Source organism: Thamnophis sirtalis, unplaced genomic scaffold, assembly GCF_051295495.1.
Source record: "Thamnophis sirtalis isolate CommonGarterSnake01/CBP01778 unplaced genomic scaffold, rThaSir2_p1.2 scaffold_1, whole genome shotgun sequence".
In the NCBI taxonomy this organism is placed as follows: Eukaryota; Metazoa; Chordata; class Lepidosauria; order Squamata; family Natricidae; genus Thamnophis; species Thamnophis sirtalis.
The window spans coordinates 150,299,821-150,315,140 of record NW_028261381.1 but is presented as its reverse complement, the minus strand read 5'-3'; the positions used below and the strand labels follow the sequence as shown (position 1 = coordinate 150,315,140).

Genomic DNA, 15,320 nt, shown 5'->3' with positions numbered 1-15,320 from the left:
CCGGTTTACATCAGGGAAATTAGATCTGGGAACCTCCAGGCAAATACAGACAAGGCAGGCGGAACCACCGACTTGGTACTTAGGCATATACCCCCCGCCCCCTCCTCGGGCTTTCAGCCTTAAGGAAATGAAAGCAGAGCTCCTTTTGGTCCGCTGGAGGTTCAGCGGCTGGAACTCCTCAGGGTACTGAATCTGCCCACCAGAGGGGCAGCTGGTAGGGAGCTGCTATCCAGTGCATACTGAGTTAGAGGCAGCCCTAAATGGCAGCAAGGAAATTGAGATAACTTTGCTGCCCCTTTCAGCGGCCATCCGGAGTTTTGCAGCTCAGTGCAGCGCAATTTACGTGGCTAGTTTTTGTACAGGCGCAAGTCCGGGCATCGGAACATTTGTCGTAAGGGACGGAGCGGGGTGGGCGGGATGGAGGTCTGAAGCTAGAAATCTACGTTCGCCTCGGTCCCGGAACGCCTCCACTCGAATTTGCCCCGAACAGGCACTGGCTGATGGAATCGCAACCAGTACGATTCTCTTACTTAGAACTAGGCAGCCCTAGACCATAATAGTCGACTTGGATGTCGGTGCGATGGACAGCTACCTCTAAATTTTTACAATTATTTGTATGTGTGTTATACACACACACACATGTGTACAGTCACATAAATAGACACGTATGCACACACATGTATATGTTTGTATATGTACACACACACAAATTTCAGCTTACTGTCATGGACGTCATCTTGACTGTTGATTATATCCCTAATTTATCAAATCAGTTATATATCTATTTCTATAATTGTCCTGATGTCAAGACAATTGGTTAGATTCACAAAATCTGCTAAACCCAAACCAAACAAACCTTTACATGGTGCATCTTTCCATAGGAATCCAAGCTTATTCTACAGTCAGAGTCTAATGTGATGTCAGAAGCCACCCCATAAATTCAAAAATAAAACTCAAATTAGATACAGGATGCGATGCGTCTAAGCGGGTACACTTTTCAATTAGATTTATTTCAGTGGAAACTGATGGGCTGTACGATCCTTTACTTTTAAGAAGAGTTCCAGAATATTGGAATGAATTAGACTTAATATTGTGGATGACCCTTTGACTCAATGGCCCCAAGCACATATATACACCAATCTTCCATTCGTCTGACCTCAAAGAGACTCACAGCTGTATTAACTAACTCTGAGGTTTCAGAGATATACGCTTGCGCAGTGAGAATCTTCACTCAGAAACGCCAGGAATATTCCAGTATTTAAGGGGCTGCCACAAAGAAGAGGGAGTCAAATTATTCTCCAAAGGGGTGGGGGGGAGACAAGAAACAATGGTTGGAAACTTTATTAAAGAGAGAAGCAATCTGGAATTAAGGAGAAACTTCCTTACAGTGAGGACCAATTAACCAGTTGCCTTCAGAAATCGTGGGCGCTCCATCACTTGAGGTTTTAAAGAAGGGACTAGACAGTCACTTGTCTGAAATGATATAGGTTCTTCTGCTTGAATAGGGGGCTGGACTAGAGGACCTCCAAGGTCCCTTCCAGCTCTCTTCTATGTGTCCCTCAAAAAGGTAGGTGAGGCATCTTTTGCAAATAATGGGACATGAGTATGAAGTCAATTCCTTTCCTTTTCCACCACCATCACTTGCACAGCATCTGGATACTTCCCTGGCTCGAAAATAAATGCCAATGTCATTACCAAATTCATTTGGTCCTCCAAGACACTGATAGATTAGCAGCCTGATCCCTATATACCGGTAGGTTTCCTCAGAAGTAAATTTGAGCTAGGACAAATGACCAAGTTCATTTAATCCCAGATAAGCTCACATGAAGGAATCTTGGGTCTCGTTCTTTATGCATACTTATTGAATAAATATTTATGTGCCTCTCTTCCAGTAAGATTTCGTAAAACGTTATTAAACGAAGCAAAGTTTGCTTTTGAGTCTTGCTGACTGATCTAATGCAGCTTTTCTTGAACATTGACTTCGACTGCGAGTGTCTGCAAAACTGGTTTCCAATACGATCCTCGAGAACCGCCCTAGACCACAATAGCCGGCAACGACTTGGGTAAATACTATTGAAATTGACGTGCTATGTTTACGAAGGACGTACCGTGTTAGGCAAAATGGAAATAAGTGGTAGGAACCCATCAACAGGCTTCAGGTTTAATTCAGAGATATTTGAGGGGGAATAAATGCTATTCAATGGAGTGCGACTTACTTCTGAATAATGTTATGTATAGGATCTTGTTGGAAGGATGCGATCCAATGCTCGCTCACTGAAGACACTGAGGCTTCACTTTGGGATGGTATTATATACCGAATTGGGGAGCACTGTTATTTTATGGCTTTCCTATTGCTGTTGCGGCTACTGTCTCTAGTAGTTCCTGCAAGCCCCGCGGGCAAGGAATCGTCTCGTCTGAACCGATGTTACTCTAATTGTAAGCGTTGAAGCTTTTTTATTTTATTTTAAGGAAATAAACCGGGTGAATAGAACTTACTTCCGAATAAGCACGGATAACCATGTTTCACATCAAATACCTCCTGAAAAATTAGCTTCAATTCGCCCCGCTACTCACTCACCCCGCTTTTTACCCGCTCTCCTCTTTTTAAAGCACACATAAAGTAATTAGCAAAGGGCGCAGGACGTTTTTCCCTGTTGCACAGCGGAACGATCCTTCCCCTCGCTGGAGAGCCAGACGGACGCTTTTAAAGGGCGGACGCCGTGTTTCAGGAGTGAGGGCGGCGGCGGCTCCGGCGGCAAATTTAGTAGGAAGATTCTCGCCATGGATGACCAAGGTTGCCCCCGGTGCAAGACCACCAAATACAGGAACCCTTCCCTCAAGCTGATGGTCAACGTTTGCGGACACACTCTGTAAGTGTCTCTGGCTTGCAGAGGAGCGGTGGGAGAAAGGCAGGAGGCTCCGCTGTTAGGGCTTGGAGTCTCCGCAGAAACTGAGGATGGGAAAGCCTGTTTCAAAAGCTGACATAGCTCTGGAACAGAGGTCTTCAAACTTGGCAACTTTAAGACTTGTGGACTTCAACTCCGAGAATTCTCCAGCCTGGGTGGCTGGAGAATTCTGGGAGTTGAAGTCCACAAGTCTTAAAGTTGCCAAGTTTGGGGGCCCCTGCTCTAGAGGTTACACACTGAGCATCTCCTTTATTATCTAGAGATGATGGAGATAGGCTGCAGTGAGAGAAATGCAATTTTGCAGATGTTTAAAGGTGCCCTTGTTTACATGCTAGGAGACCAGGTCATAAGCCCTAAAGGAGTTTTAAACAATACAGAGGATTTCAGAGGATCTCTGCAATAAAAACATTGAAAGGTCTTGCGATATTAAATGTTTTTATTATTGTACTGTGTTTCCCCGAAAACAAGACAGGATCTTATTTTCTTTTGATCCCCGGAATAAGCGCTTGGCCTTATTTTCGAGGAGGTCTTATTATTTTTGAGGTGCAGTAGGCAGCAAGCATGGTCACCTCATGGCTGCTGCTGTGTTGCAATATTTTTGGAGAGGACTTATTTGGGGGGGGAGGGTTTATTTTACTGCATGCACTCAAAACCCTGATTGGGCTTATTATCTGGGAAGGTCTTATTTTCAGGGAAACTGGTGAGATGTTTGTGTTTTGTTTGAGGTCAACCTGACTCTATTCCTTTTTTGTTGGTGTATAATATGTAAGTGTAACTGCATGTTGTACCAGTTGAACATAATCATTTTTTGACTGTGCTTCTCTTCAATCCACTCTGAAGAATGTTTATTGTTTCTTCAGCATAACACCCACTTTCTAGAGTGCTACTGTTTTTATGTAGGCATCATTTGAAGCCAAAGAAATATGTGGCTGAAGGTAGTTGGTGGTAGATAATTTCTAACAGGTGTAATATACTTTTTTGCCTACTGGATTTGAAAGGAATAGAATAGAATATAACTTTATTACGGTCATAGACCAGCAATATACATCACTGTTTACAATATATTTAAAAATAATACTGGCATTAATAGTGGATAATAACATCCCTATTCAAAGGAGACATTGGTTGTGGAGTCCTTAGTGCTTTCTGAGCTTGCTTGCTTGCTATTTACAGATATTTCATTATTTGATCAGGTAACATCATCAGAGCATGGGATTTGCTGCCTGTTCATATACAGTAACTTGCCCTGCCTTGTTGATGGAGGTGTGTTTTTCTCCTTGGCAGGTCCTTGATTGGGATATTGTACACTGCTTCACTGCTTGTCCTTTATTAATCCTTGCTTTCTGAGTATTGATTGCTGTGGAGGATATGTTCTGACCCTTTTGTTTTCTTTTTAGTTTTTTGTATTTTCTCTTTTGAATGGTATGTAAATGTGGTTTATATGGAGGATTGCATTTCTTTTTCTGGAATTTGTATCAAGTCAAGTCAATGTTTATTACTGTCAAAGGTGTCAAGTTACAACATCCCAGGTAAATGTTTGTCCAGCCTCTACTTGAACTCATCCAGTGATCAGGCTTGAATGTTGTGTTGTTACATTCTTCAGCCATTGCTCCCAGCAAATATTAACAGCCCATGGCCTGATGAGTTTTATCAGTAAATATTTATTTCATTTCTAGATAGCAATATCTTGGTAATGATCATGTCTGTCCACATTCTGATGGAGTATAATTTCATATTCTCTCCCTTTAGGGATCTATTTGTCTCCTGTTCTGCATCCCTCTTTTTTACCTCTTAGATTCAGAATTGTTTTACCTGTCAGGACCTGGAAACTGTTTCTGGGTTCCAGAAGTGCAGAATATCTTCTATGTTTCTTCACTCTGATTGTAACTCTAGGAAGGTTCCCTTTGCACCCACTGTCAGATTTATGAACTGAAAAAAACCTTTCTTCTTTCTCAGAAGCTAATATAAGGCTATTCACTGTTTTGGTCCTTTGTTTTTTTTCTGCAAGGACTACAGTACTACAAATTTTCATATATTCAGTTACATGCGAAATTGTTTTCAAGCTGGAGCACAAGCATAAGCGTTACAGATCATACTTTCAGATTTCTCCTCCATTTATCTCTGTCTTTGCTTATTGGGGAATTATTAGTAGAAAGTTTATTTATTCCTGAGCATGGGGAAGACACAGAAGAAGAACACAGCTGCACAGAGTTGATACAATGCTCTAAAAGAGAAAGGTGAGAACCAGGCTGTCAATTTGACTACAGTAGTGCAGATAATCGCTAGATAGTAGCAAAGAAATATTGTTATCTAGCAGTTGTCCAATTTTGTGGAAAGCAAAATATGGTTAATTTCATTGATGTAGTGCAACCAAGAATTGTTTGTCAAGTGAATAGTACTGTTTTAAGCTAGATTTAGTTAAATTTATTTTTCTGGTATTTTCTGTCTTTAACTCTTTTGCTCAGTATTACACACTGTTTTCCAGAGCTATGCATAATATTGAAAGAGAGTCATATGATGGTATGTTAAATATATATATCTGCATATCCATAGGGGATAAGAGCTGCAGTTGAAGTCATTTAAAAGGCAATCATGCTGGGGAAGGTGTTTAACTATATCAAATATAATGAGTGATACTTTCTGGTAAATATTATGAATGAATGAGTCTGTGTGAGCATTTGCAGATTGGATCATAGAAGAAAGATTACTCACATTAAGTGAAAATATATTTTAAAATACAATCAAAATACTGCTTTCTACTTTTTTATCCTTTTTATTATACTAAAAAACTGTTGTAATAATTTTCAAAATGTAATTTTCAAAATAAGACATGAGCTGTTAATTTTTTTCTGTTTTGTATCTCTTTGCTACTAATGTGGTGAATCCATATTTTTGAAGCACATAACCTGAATAGAGGTAAATTAATAAACCAGTTAAAGATTTTTATTATATTGAATGCATGCTTGTAGGAAGTTATTATTGAATGGAGAAATTCGGCTCTCTACTAAAGATTATAGAGTGATTGCTTTTGCTTTTATTTATATTGTGCTATACATAATATTTTAAAAATGCAGCAAGACAGGTTTCTGTCCCAAGGAGTAGGAGTAATAAAAGGGAAAAAAACCACAGAGGAATAAAGTGGTTGACAAGGCTAAATAATTTCAGTTGCTTATGTTTAGGGTTTATTACAACTTAAAAGACAATAGTTCATTGGTGAGCTAATTGCTCCTTGAACTGGGAGGTTACTCTGCAAAGGGGAATCATAATAGGTCATTGATAGACATGCTGTTATATAGAAGTACTCAAGTTTGATTTTGTCTGCTTTTATCTTAAAGGATCAGGGATTAAATGATTAGGAAGATTTCTGCCTGATTCCTGGACTATTGTTACCAATAAATACTGCTGGGCTAGATAAAGAAAAAGTACATTTCTCCATCAGGGACTGCTGTGTAGGAAGCTGTGAGTTCTGCAGATGGTACATTTTACTCTTCCTTGATTGCTTGCTTATTTATTCAGCCAATTTGTACTTTGTTTTTCAATCCAATTGAATATTAAAGGTGGCTAAAAGAATCTTCAAATGCAAAGTACAAAAAATACAAAAGCATTTTAAATCCAGTGCTATAAAGAGGAACAGGTAAAGATTGGGTGAAATAAATGTGTTTTGTCTGCTATTTTAAACATACAGAGATTGATGTTAAATGCATCGCTGTAGGGATATCTCTTACTTGCTTGACAATGGTGTGTGTGTCTTCAAAAGGAGCTTTCCTGCAGATATTAATCTTTTCTTGAATGTAAGCATGCCTTCCATACTTTGAGAAAGGAAAAAAAAAAGTACTTCAGCTATATCCCTTGAAGGTCAAATATTCTGCCAGCAAAAGCAGATGCAGCACTATTGTTTTCAGCAAAGCTGTATCAGCTGCAAATATGATCCAGAGAGAGGGATGCAGTTTTTATGATGTACAGTTTTAAAAATAGAAAATTGGATTGCTTTTACATCCCCTTTAGCCCTCTATGGCTTCAGATTAGGAAAAGGATTTCACACTACAGTTACGTCTTAAATGCAGAATAGATATTTTTGGCCCACTATAATAGTGGTGCTGAAGGCAAATACTTTTGCTGAGAGATCATCAAGGCCTGATTTTATTTTGTCTGATAAACTTGGGTGAAATTTTGGAGCAGCAACTGAGATCTAAATTGGAATTTTTATTTTAAAAAGCCATTTTGGGAGCTTTTAAAACTATATTTACTTATGCAACCTTATTAACTCCTCTGGAATCTCTGTAATAGTATACAAGTAGTCCTTGACTTATGGCCACAATTGGAACCAGAACTTCTGTCTTAACTTCATTAAATGAACCATCACGCCAGTGTGCCTGATTTTTTTTTGCTGCAGTTATTAAGCATATCAAAGGGTTGTTAAGTGAATCTGGATTGTTTGTGGAAAGCCCTTTGGGAAGATTGTATATGGTGAGGCTGTGGCTGTTATAAATACATGTTGCTTACCAAGTGCCTGAATTTTGATGATGTGACTGTGGAGATGCTCTTAAGTGTGAGGGCTATTCATTTTTTTACATGCCATTGTACAGTTGCTGAATGATTGTTCATAAGTTGCGGACTACTTTGCAATGTTCTCACCCTCATAGTGTGTTCAATAAAGGAATAGTGTTAGTGTACACAAAAGGGCTGCAACCTGTCATTATTAGGGAGAGCTGTTTATGAAACTTGAAGTTGGGTAAACACTGATGATTACTTAAAGGAGGTTTATTTGATTTACGGTTTTTAAAAAGTAAAAAGGTATCATTGAAACCAATCTGAAACCTATGTAAAAGCCCAACCCAAAAGAAAGATAGACTCTTGCACGCTGGACATAATGGAAATTTTCAGACAGTCCATTCAATCAACTTGTTTGGACATAATGGGAGCAAGCTAGAATGGCAGAATTATTCATGTATTTTTGTCTGTCCGTTGAATGTGGAATAACAAATTATAAAAAAAGATGGCAGCCAAAGTTCATCTGATAACAAATGTTTCCTTTTATATTTTTAATTAAAATTATCTGCTGCCTTACTTCCAGTGACTCTCCTGGCTAGGACTAAGGAAGAAATGCTCTTTTTGAAAACACGAGCCCAGAAGTCAATACCCCCTTGAGTGCACGTTAAGGTATCGATTTGAGCCAAGGTGGCGCAGTGGTTAAATGCAGCACTGCAGGCTACTGCTAGATCAGCAGTTCAGCGGTTCAAATCTCACCGGCTCAGGGTTGACTCAGCCTTCCATCCTTCCGAGGTGGGTAAAATGAGGACCCAGATTGTTGGGGGCAATATGCTGACTCTCTGTAAACCGCTTAGAGAGGCCTGAAAGGCCTATGAAGCGGTATATAAGTCTACTGCTATTGCTATTGATAAGGAAGAATAGCTCAGGTTGAAATGAAGGATCCTTAGAGCTCTCTGAGCTTGGTTGTTTTCTTACACAGGTTTCATTACCCAAACTAGATAACATGAACAGTGCTCTGATGATGTTATCTACTTGGGTAATGAAACCAATCTCAGAAAGCTCCAAGGATCCCTCACATTAAGGAATTCACATCTTTTTGTATTAACATTGTAAAAAAAACAACCACACATTTAAATGTATTTTGAGATTCCTAAGAACATATGGTCATTTATAGCTATGCTTTTTTACTCTAGTATTGGAATATGGAGCTACCTAATATTAACAGATAATTCAAAAGATACAAAGAAAATAATTTATTGCAATGTATATTAATATATAGAATTAGTTATCACCAACTCTATTGATCTGATTCATAAAATTTTATTAGTAAAAAAAATGTTAAACTTAAGAGGCATACTTTCTTTGTTACTGCACTTGCCTCTTTAAAAGCCCTCTCATATGTGGAACTAAGCTTGTCCTTTTGTGACAAGACCTGACTTGTTTAATTGGCATTAGGCTATGATAGTTTATGAGACCACTAATACTATCTACTTTAAGCCTGGTTTTGTCCCTGATGTGGTTGCTTTTATTGTGTGATATTTTCTTTATCTGTTGTCTTAATCTTTGTAAAACCATTCAGATTTGTTGGATGAGTGAGCAGTCTTAAAAATGGAATAATACTACTTGCCATGCAATATTAATCCATAATAATAGTTGAATTAATTGAATCAATAACTATGGAGGACATACATAATCAGTGGCCTTGGTCACAATGATTTATTTACTTATTTAACATTTTTTATAGCTGCCCATCTACCACAAATAACTCTGGCAATGAACAAGATAAAAACAGAGAATTAAAATTAAAATTGAACAGAAACCTATATTTTAAGAAATGGCATCTTATTAAATACTAATTAATCATGTGAGAGCTTTTACCACTCTATTCCGGAAGACAACAAACTGGCTATTATAGGAAAATATAGAATACATTATAAGAGTATTTATTTAGAAGTGTCTTGAATTGGGTCTGCCAAGAGATATTCTTAAATCAATTTTCATCTTTTGACTAAAATGTGACCTCTCAGCATTGAAAATTAGTTTTGAATTTGAATTTTTATAAAATCTTAAGAGTTATTGCAGCTTATTTAGTCTATTCTAAACAGTAGCTAACTGCAAGGATTCATATTAAAATATCCCTGATAACGTAGTTGAATACTTGTATCAAAGGTAAGCTCATGACCTCTTTCAATAATTGGTTCTATTAGAACCAATACCTATAATTTTATCCTACATTATTTATACTGGTAATATTAGTAAGAATTCCTATCTCCCCCCCAACATTCAGCTGGAATTGGCTTTCCTGTAACTTAAGACAATTATTCTACAATATCTACTGCCTTTTTTGGAAGATAGCGGAAAAATGTATTTGATACCCTTTTTAATACAAGAACATTGCTGTTGTGTCCTTCCTCTTCTTTAGACCAGGCCAAGTTTTCAAATTTTCTTCATAAGCTTTCAGTTTCCTGATGGTTCTTGCCCTTCTTTGAAACTGTTCCAATGTTTCTGGATTGTTTTTAAAGCCCCACACCTGACAAAATGTTCAAGTTGTGGCCTGACTAATGTAGAATTAAGTGGAACAATCTTTTCTGATTTGGAAACTATGCTTTGCTTTTTATTCATCCTAAATTGCTTTTGCTTTTTTTTTCTATAGCTCATCAAACTGCTGACTCACATTCAGCTTGTGATCAAGTATAATTCCAAGGTCTTTTTTTATTCAAGGCCAATGTTTCTATTTCCAAAGTCAGGAATTTTGCTTTTGCTTCTGTTTTATGTTTTTTTTCCCAACCTTTCTTTAATTCAACAAGAAGTTTAGATTTTTTTTCTAAGGCATTGACTATTTTATGTGAATAGCAGATTAAATAAGTATTCCATCCATTTTATCCACTTAATTAATAGAATGATGGCGATTGCACATATTTATCTATTAGGGAGTATCTCTCTTCCAAGTTGATCTTGCATCATCAGTTGTGAGCAATGATTTCCAGTTTGATTGTAAATAGATTGATAACTTCTAACTCATGTTTCATGCTCAGGTTTTATAGTTTAGTCTCAGTGTGATCCTAGTCTGCCAGTACAGAGCATTTTACAGCTTAGTACTTTATAGTTTATCTTATTTATACTCAACATAAATCTTGTATTAGAAGGTGAACTTAGATCAGTGCTTCATTGATCATAGAAAGGCTTTTCAATAAGGTCAAACTATGGAATGTGATTATAAAAATGAGAATTCCACAACATCTAATAGTCTTCATGAGAAATCTATATATAGGTCAGGATCCCCACTATGGACCAAGCATGATGAAACAGACTGGCTCCAGGTTGCCAGAGAAATGAGATGACTGCACACTTTCCCCTTATTTAATCATTCTATATGCTGAACATAAAGAGAAGCTGAATTGAAAGAACATAAGCATGATTTAAAACTGGAGGAAAGAAAAATCAATCTCCATTATGCTGATTACAGTACTCTGACAGCTGAAAATGCATAGGGTCTCAAAGCTCTAGTAAGAAAAGTCAAAGAACATAGTTTCCCCCCCAAAAAGGAATAAAATTAATATAAAGATGGCCTAATTAATGACAATAGCCTTAGACCAGGCTAATAACCAAGCTAATGCAACCTGTCTTATAATTGATAATCAAAGAGGTACTTTAGGTAGCTTCTGCCTTTTAGGGTAAACTATTGATAGTAAAAGAACAAGCAGACAAGAAATAGGAAATGAGAGTTGAAATTTGAAGAAGCAGGAAAGAGTATTGACACTTTTGACCTTTGTTGGAGAACACTCCTGAAAATACTGTGGACAGCCAAGAAAACAAAATAATGCATTATTAAACAAATCAACCCAAAAAGTCTCACTTGAGACACAAATGTCCACATGTTCTCAGCCTTTACATAACTTACTAAGGAAGTTCAAGAAATGAGATAAAGTTAGTTGGCAAAATTATTGCATAGTTCTGGTTATCTCTATTGTTTTCATGGGACTTATAAATCAGCTGGGTCATGAAGTTATCTGGAAACTTTGGCTTTGAAATTGTTTTTTGAGGAGGGAGACAAGGATAAGATTAAGTTGTCCTTCAATTATCTATTTCTCCATCTTCATCCTCTAAAGGCTTGGCCAGGTCCTCAGCAAGTTCCTTTAAAATCCTGAGATATGAATAATCTGGGTATGGAAATTTAAACACATTGAAAATAAATAGATATTCCCTGAGTATATTTCTGTCCATCTCTAAAGCTTCAGTTTTGTCCTTTTGTTTTGCTTGGCACAATTGCCTGTTGGAACAAACATTCTTTCATCAGAAAAGACTGACCCAAAATAGGAATTGAATAGGTTTTTTTCTTGCTGCTGCCTGCATTTTTAAAATCCTGATTGAACATCTGGCTATATTGATTCATTTCTTTTCCTTTGCTTTTGATCATACCTAAAGAAGCCCTTTTTGTTTTTCTTATTGAGCAATATAATTACATCGTATGCATTAGTTTTTTTCCTACATTATCTTTATAATTCTGGCCTATCTATCTCTTTTATTCCTAGTTATATGTTTTTAGAGCCTATGTATATCCTTTTGTTTTCATAACTTCTCTAAACTTTTTGTACAATTCCATTCATTGTGCAGCTCTCTTCCATTTTTTTTCTCTTTGTTGGAATTCTTTGCATTGGTTCTTTTAGTATCTCCTTTTTGGCAATTCCAACTCATCATAAACTCCTTTTCTTACTAACTTCTCCTGCCATGCAGTCTCATCTTAATTGTTTAGCGTGTTGGAAATATTTTTTAAAATGTTACAGTTTAAATTTCCCTGAAAATCAGTCTTCTATATTTCTTCACTCTGAAAAAAAGTGTCAGTGAGACAAATCAGAAATTTCCTGGAAGTGCCATGTTCAGCAGGAACTTACTTCCCAACAATTGTTTGGGGTAATTAAAGATCTATAATTTGCCTTTAGAAGTGTCCACATAGAATGGAATAGAATAACAGAATTGGAAGGGACCTTGGAGGTCTTCTAGTCCAACCTTAGAGAGGAAACCCTATACCACTTCAGACAAATGGCTATCCAACACCTCCTTAAAAACATCCAGTGTTGGAGTATTTAAAACTTCTGGAGGCAAGTTGTTCCACTGATTAATTGTTCTGTCAGGAAATTTCTCCTCAGTTCTAAGTTGCTTCTCTCCTTGATTAGTTTCCACTCATTACTGCTTGTTCTACCCTCAGGTGTTTGGAGAATAGTTTGACTCCCTCTTCTTTGTGGCAATCCCTGAGATATTGGAAGACTGCTATCATGTCTCCCCTAGTCCTTCTTTTCATTAAGCTAGACATACCCAATTCCTTCAACCATTCCTCATATGTTTTAGCCTCCAGTCCCCTAATCATCTTTGTTGCTCTTCTCTGCACTCTTTCTAGAGTCTCCACATCTCTCTTACATCGTAGCGAACAAAACTGAATGCAGTTGATTATGCACTTGGTATAACCAATATCATTGTTTGCTAAGTGTTGATATATATTAGGGATAGTGTTGGTTTCCATTTGTTAACATTTTTAACCTAGATTCTTGGTATAGTGCTACTAAGGTTTTTACTTGGATTCCTGAGTATGTTTGAATATGTTTAAAATACAAAAAAATAAAAATAATATATTTTACAAGCAATTTTTCCTCCCTTTCTATTACTTATGTTGCTGTTTTACAGATTTAATCCTTTAGCTACTATATTCCAATAATGGGAGATCAAATCTATCTTATACCTGTTAAATCCTGTTTCTCTATCTGTAGTGATTTCATGTTTCACGTTCTTGTTTATCATATAAAAATGAAGGCAACAAACCTAATGAGTGTTCTTCCTGTTCTTTTATTTAGTGGTTTAATAGTCTCAATTACAGGATTATTGTCCCATTTCTTTCTGCAGCGATTGTCTGTATTGTAGCATTTTTATCTCCAATACCCATAGAATACAATTTGTATTGAGGTTACTGTACTTTATTAGATCACATTATTTCTTGTGAGGAACAAACACTCTTATGCCAGCAACCCATCATCCAGACCAGGACCTCAGAATTGAAATCTTAACAATCAGTACCATTTCTGAAGCCAGATATTCTATCACTTTCCAATTTTCTCTCATAGATAAGAAGATGGACGAGAATACCACTTGAATTCCTCTATTTTTAAGTTTCTTACTTTTGACCTTATTCTTTGTCCTTAGATGGGTTAGTAGGAGGTTATAATTGTCAATAGACTTAATGCTTTAAGTCTTTAAAATAGTTCTGCCATATTTTTAATCTGTGCTCCTGTAAGATAGCATACTTAATAACATACTATGTACCAACAATTATAGTAGTAAGTCACCAACAACTATAATTCTTCTTGTCTTCTTTTAAGAACAGGTGCATCCTCTCTGCCCTTTGGAGATTTCTTGTCTCTTATCCAGCATTTTTTTCCCTTTCCCTCTTCCCTGAAGTTATAGGCTTTGTTTTGTAAGGATCTGAAAGTTGTTCTTGAGTTTCAGAGGTGCTTTCTGTTTCCTAGTGTATGACATCTTCTTTATCTTCATTATAAGCATAATTATCACCGGTAAGACTCTCTCATCTATGTTGAAGCTTCAGTCTTTGTACTTTCTCTTCAAGTATTGCTACATGCCTGCAGTTGCTACAGGCCTATGCCTACAACTTACTAAGAAGGAAGCGAGTTTAAGAAAATGTTTCTTTACTTCTTAGGTAAATAGATTTGCATTAAGATCACTTTCTCTTTCTGGCCTTTGGTAAAGGTAGAAGAAAAGAAATGGGAGTCAAACTCGACTGTGTCATGTGATGTATCATGACATAGTGTGACTTTTTTGCCTTTGTGGAGCAGAGGTGGGTGTGGCCTGTGTGTGATGCATCTAGGCCACCAGTTTAACATTCCTGCAAAGTATCCAGTTTCCATGTTTTGAAAGCCTTGCTAGGGCATTTTATTGTAATGAAATACATGTCTTGTATATTTATCCTTTTGTTTTTCTTTTGGTTCCTTCGTTCCGAGGAAGATGAAAGTGCAAACAGTGAAATCCTGTGTTCATGCAGTTTATTTGTAGAGGCTGCAAGGAGTTTATTGGAGTTTAAAACAGCCATTTAGTAGATAAAAACATTGCCTCATTTCCAGTGAGATAAACTGGAGGTGTGGAGGACTCCAAACTATGAATACATTTGTTTTGTCATCCGTATCAAGACATTGTAATTGAAAATACCTGAGGAGTGATTAGGAAGTCCTCGCTTATTGATCACTTGTTCAGTGACTATTTGAAGTTGCTACTGCACTGAACTAATGGCACTTATGACTGATCCTTGAAGTTCCAGCAGTTGTACCACCTTCATAGTCTATGGTTGTGATCTCAGCACTTGGCATTTAGTTCACAGTTACGATGGGTGCAGCACCCTGTGGTCATGTAATTATCATCTGTGACCTTTCCTGCCAGCTTCCCACAAGCAAAGTCTATGGGGAAGGCAGCAGGGAATCTTGCAGGTTTCTCAGGTAAGTATTTCCAACATGGCAGTAGCCATTCCTGGAACTGAAAATACTCACACGTGCCACTGCAGCTACTGATGTACCCTGCTTCCCTCACGGCAGCCACTTATCTGCCAGCTGGCCTGCTTGTGAACTGCCTGAACCCTGCAACTTCCTGCTAGCTTCCTCAATGATTGGTGGTTGAAAGCTGGCAGAAAATTGTGAGGAGGTCCTTGCTTAATATTACAAAATTCTCACTTAATGAGGTCAGTGGGGACTGCTGTGACATCAGACCACAAATACATGGTTTAGTGATGGAAATTCTAGCCCCAATTACAGTGTTAAGCAAGGATTACCTCTAAATGAATAATATCGGAGAACTGTTTTTAATCTAATGCTTAATGTGTTAGATTAGAAACCAAGAGAGTGTGACTTCTGGTTCTTCATTAGGCATGAA

The 15,320-nt window shown here is 37.3% G+C and overlaps 1 protein-coding gene across 1 annotated transcript in view; it reads left to right on the top strand.

Annotated features, from left to right (window-relative positions):
* Positions 1-2,709: 2,709 nt before the first annotated feature.
* MNAT1 (MNAT1 component of CDK activating kinase) overlaps positions 2,710-15,320 on the top strand; it is a 109,564-nt gene continuing 96,953 nt past the window's right edge. The window contains exon 1 of the mRNA XM_014071965.2: positions 2,710-2,870. Within this exon, the coding sequence (XP_013927440.2) occupies positions 2,782-2,870 (89 nt within the window). The 5' untranslated portion in view covers positions 2,710-2,781. The remainder of the gene's footprint in view (positions 2,871-15,320) is intronic.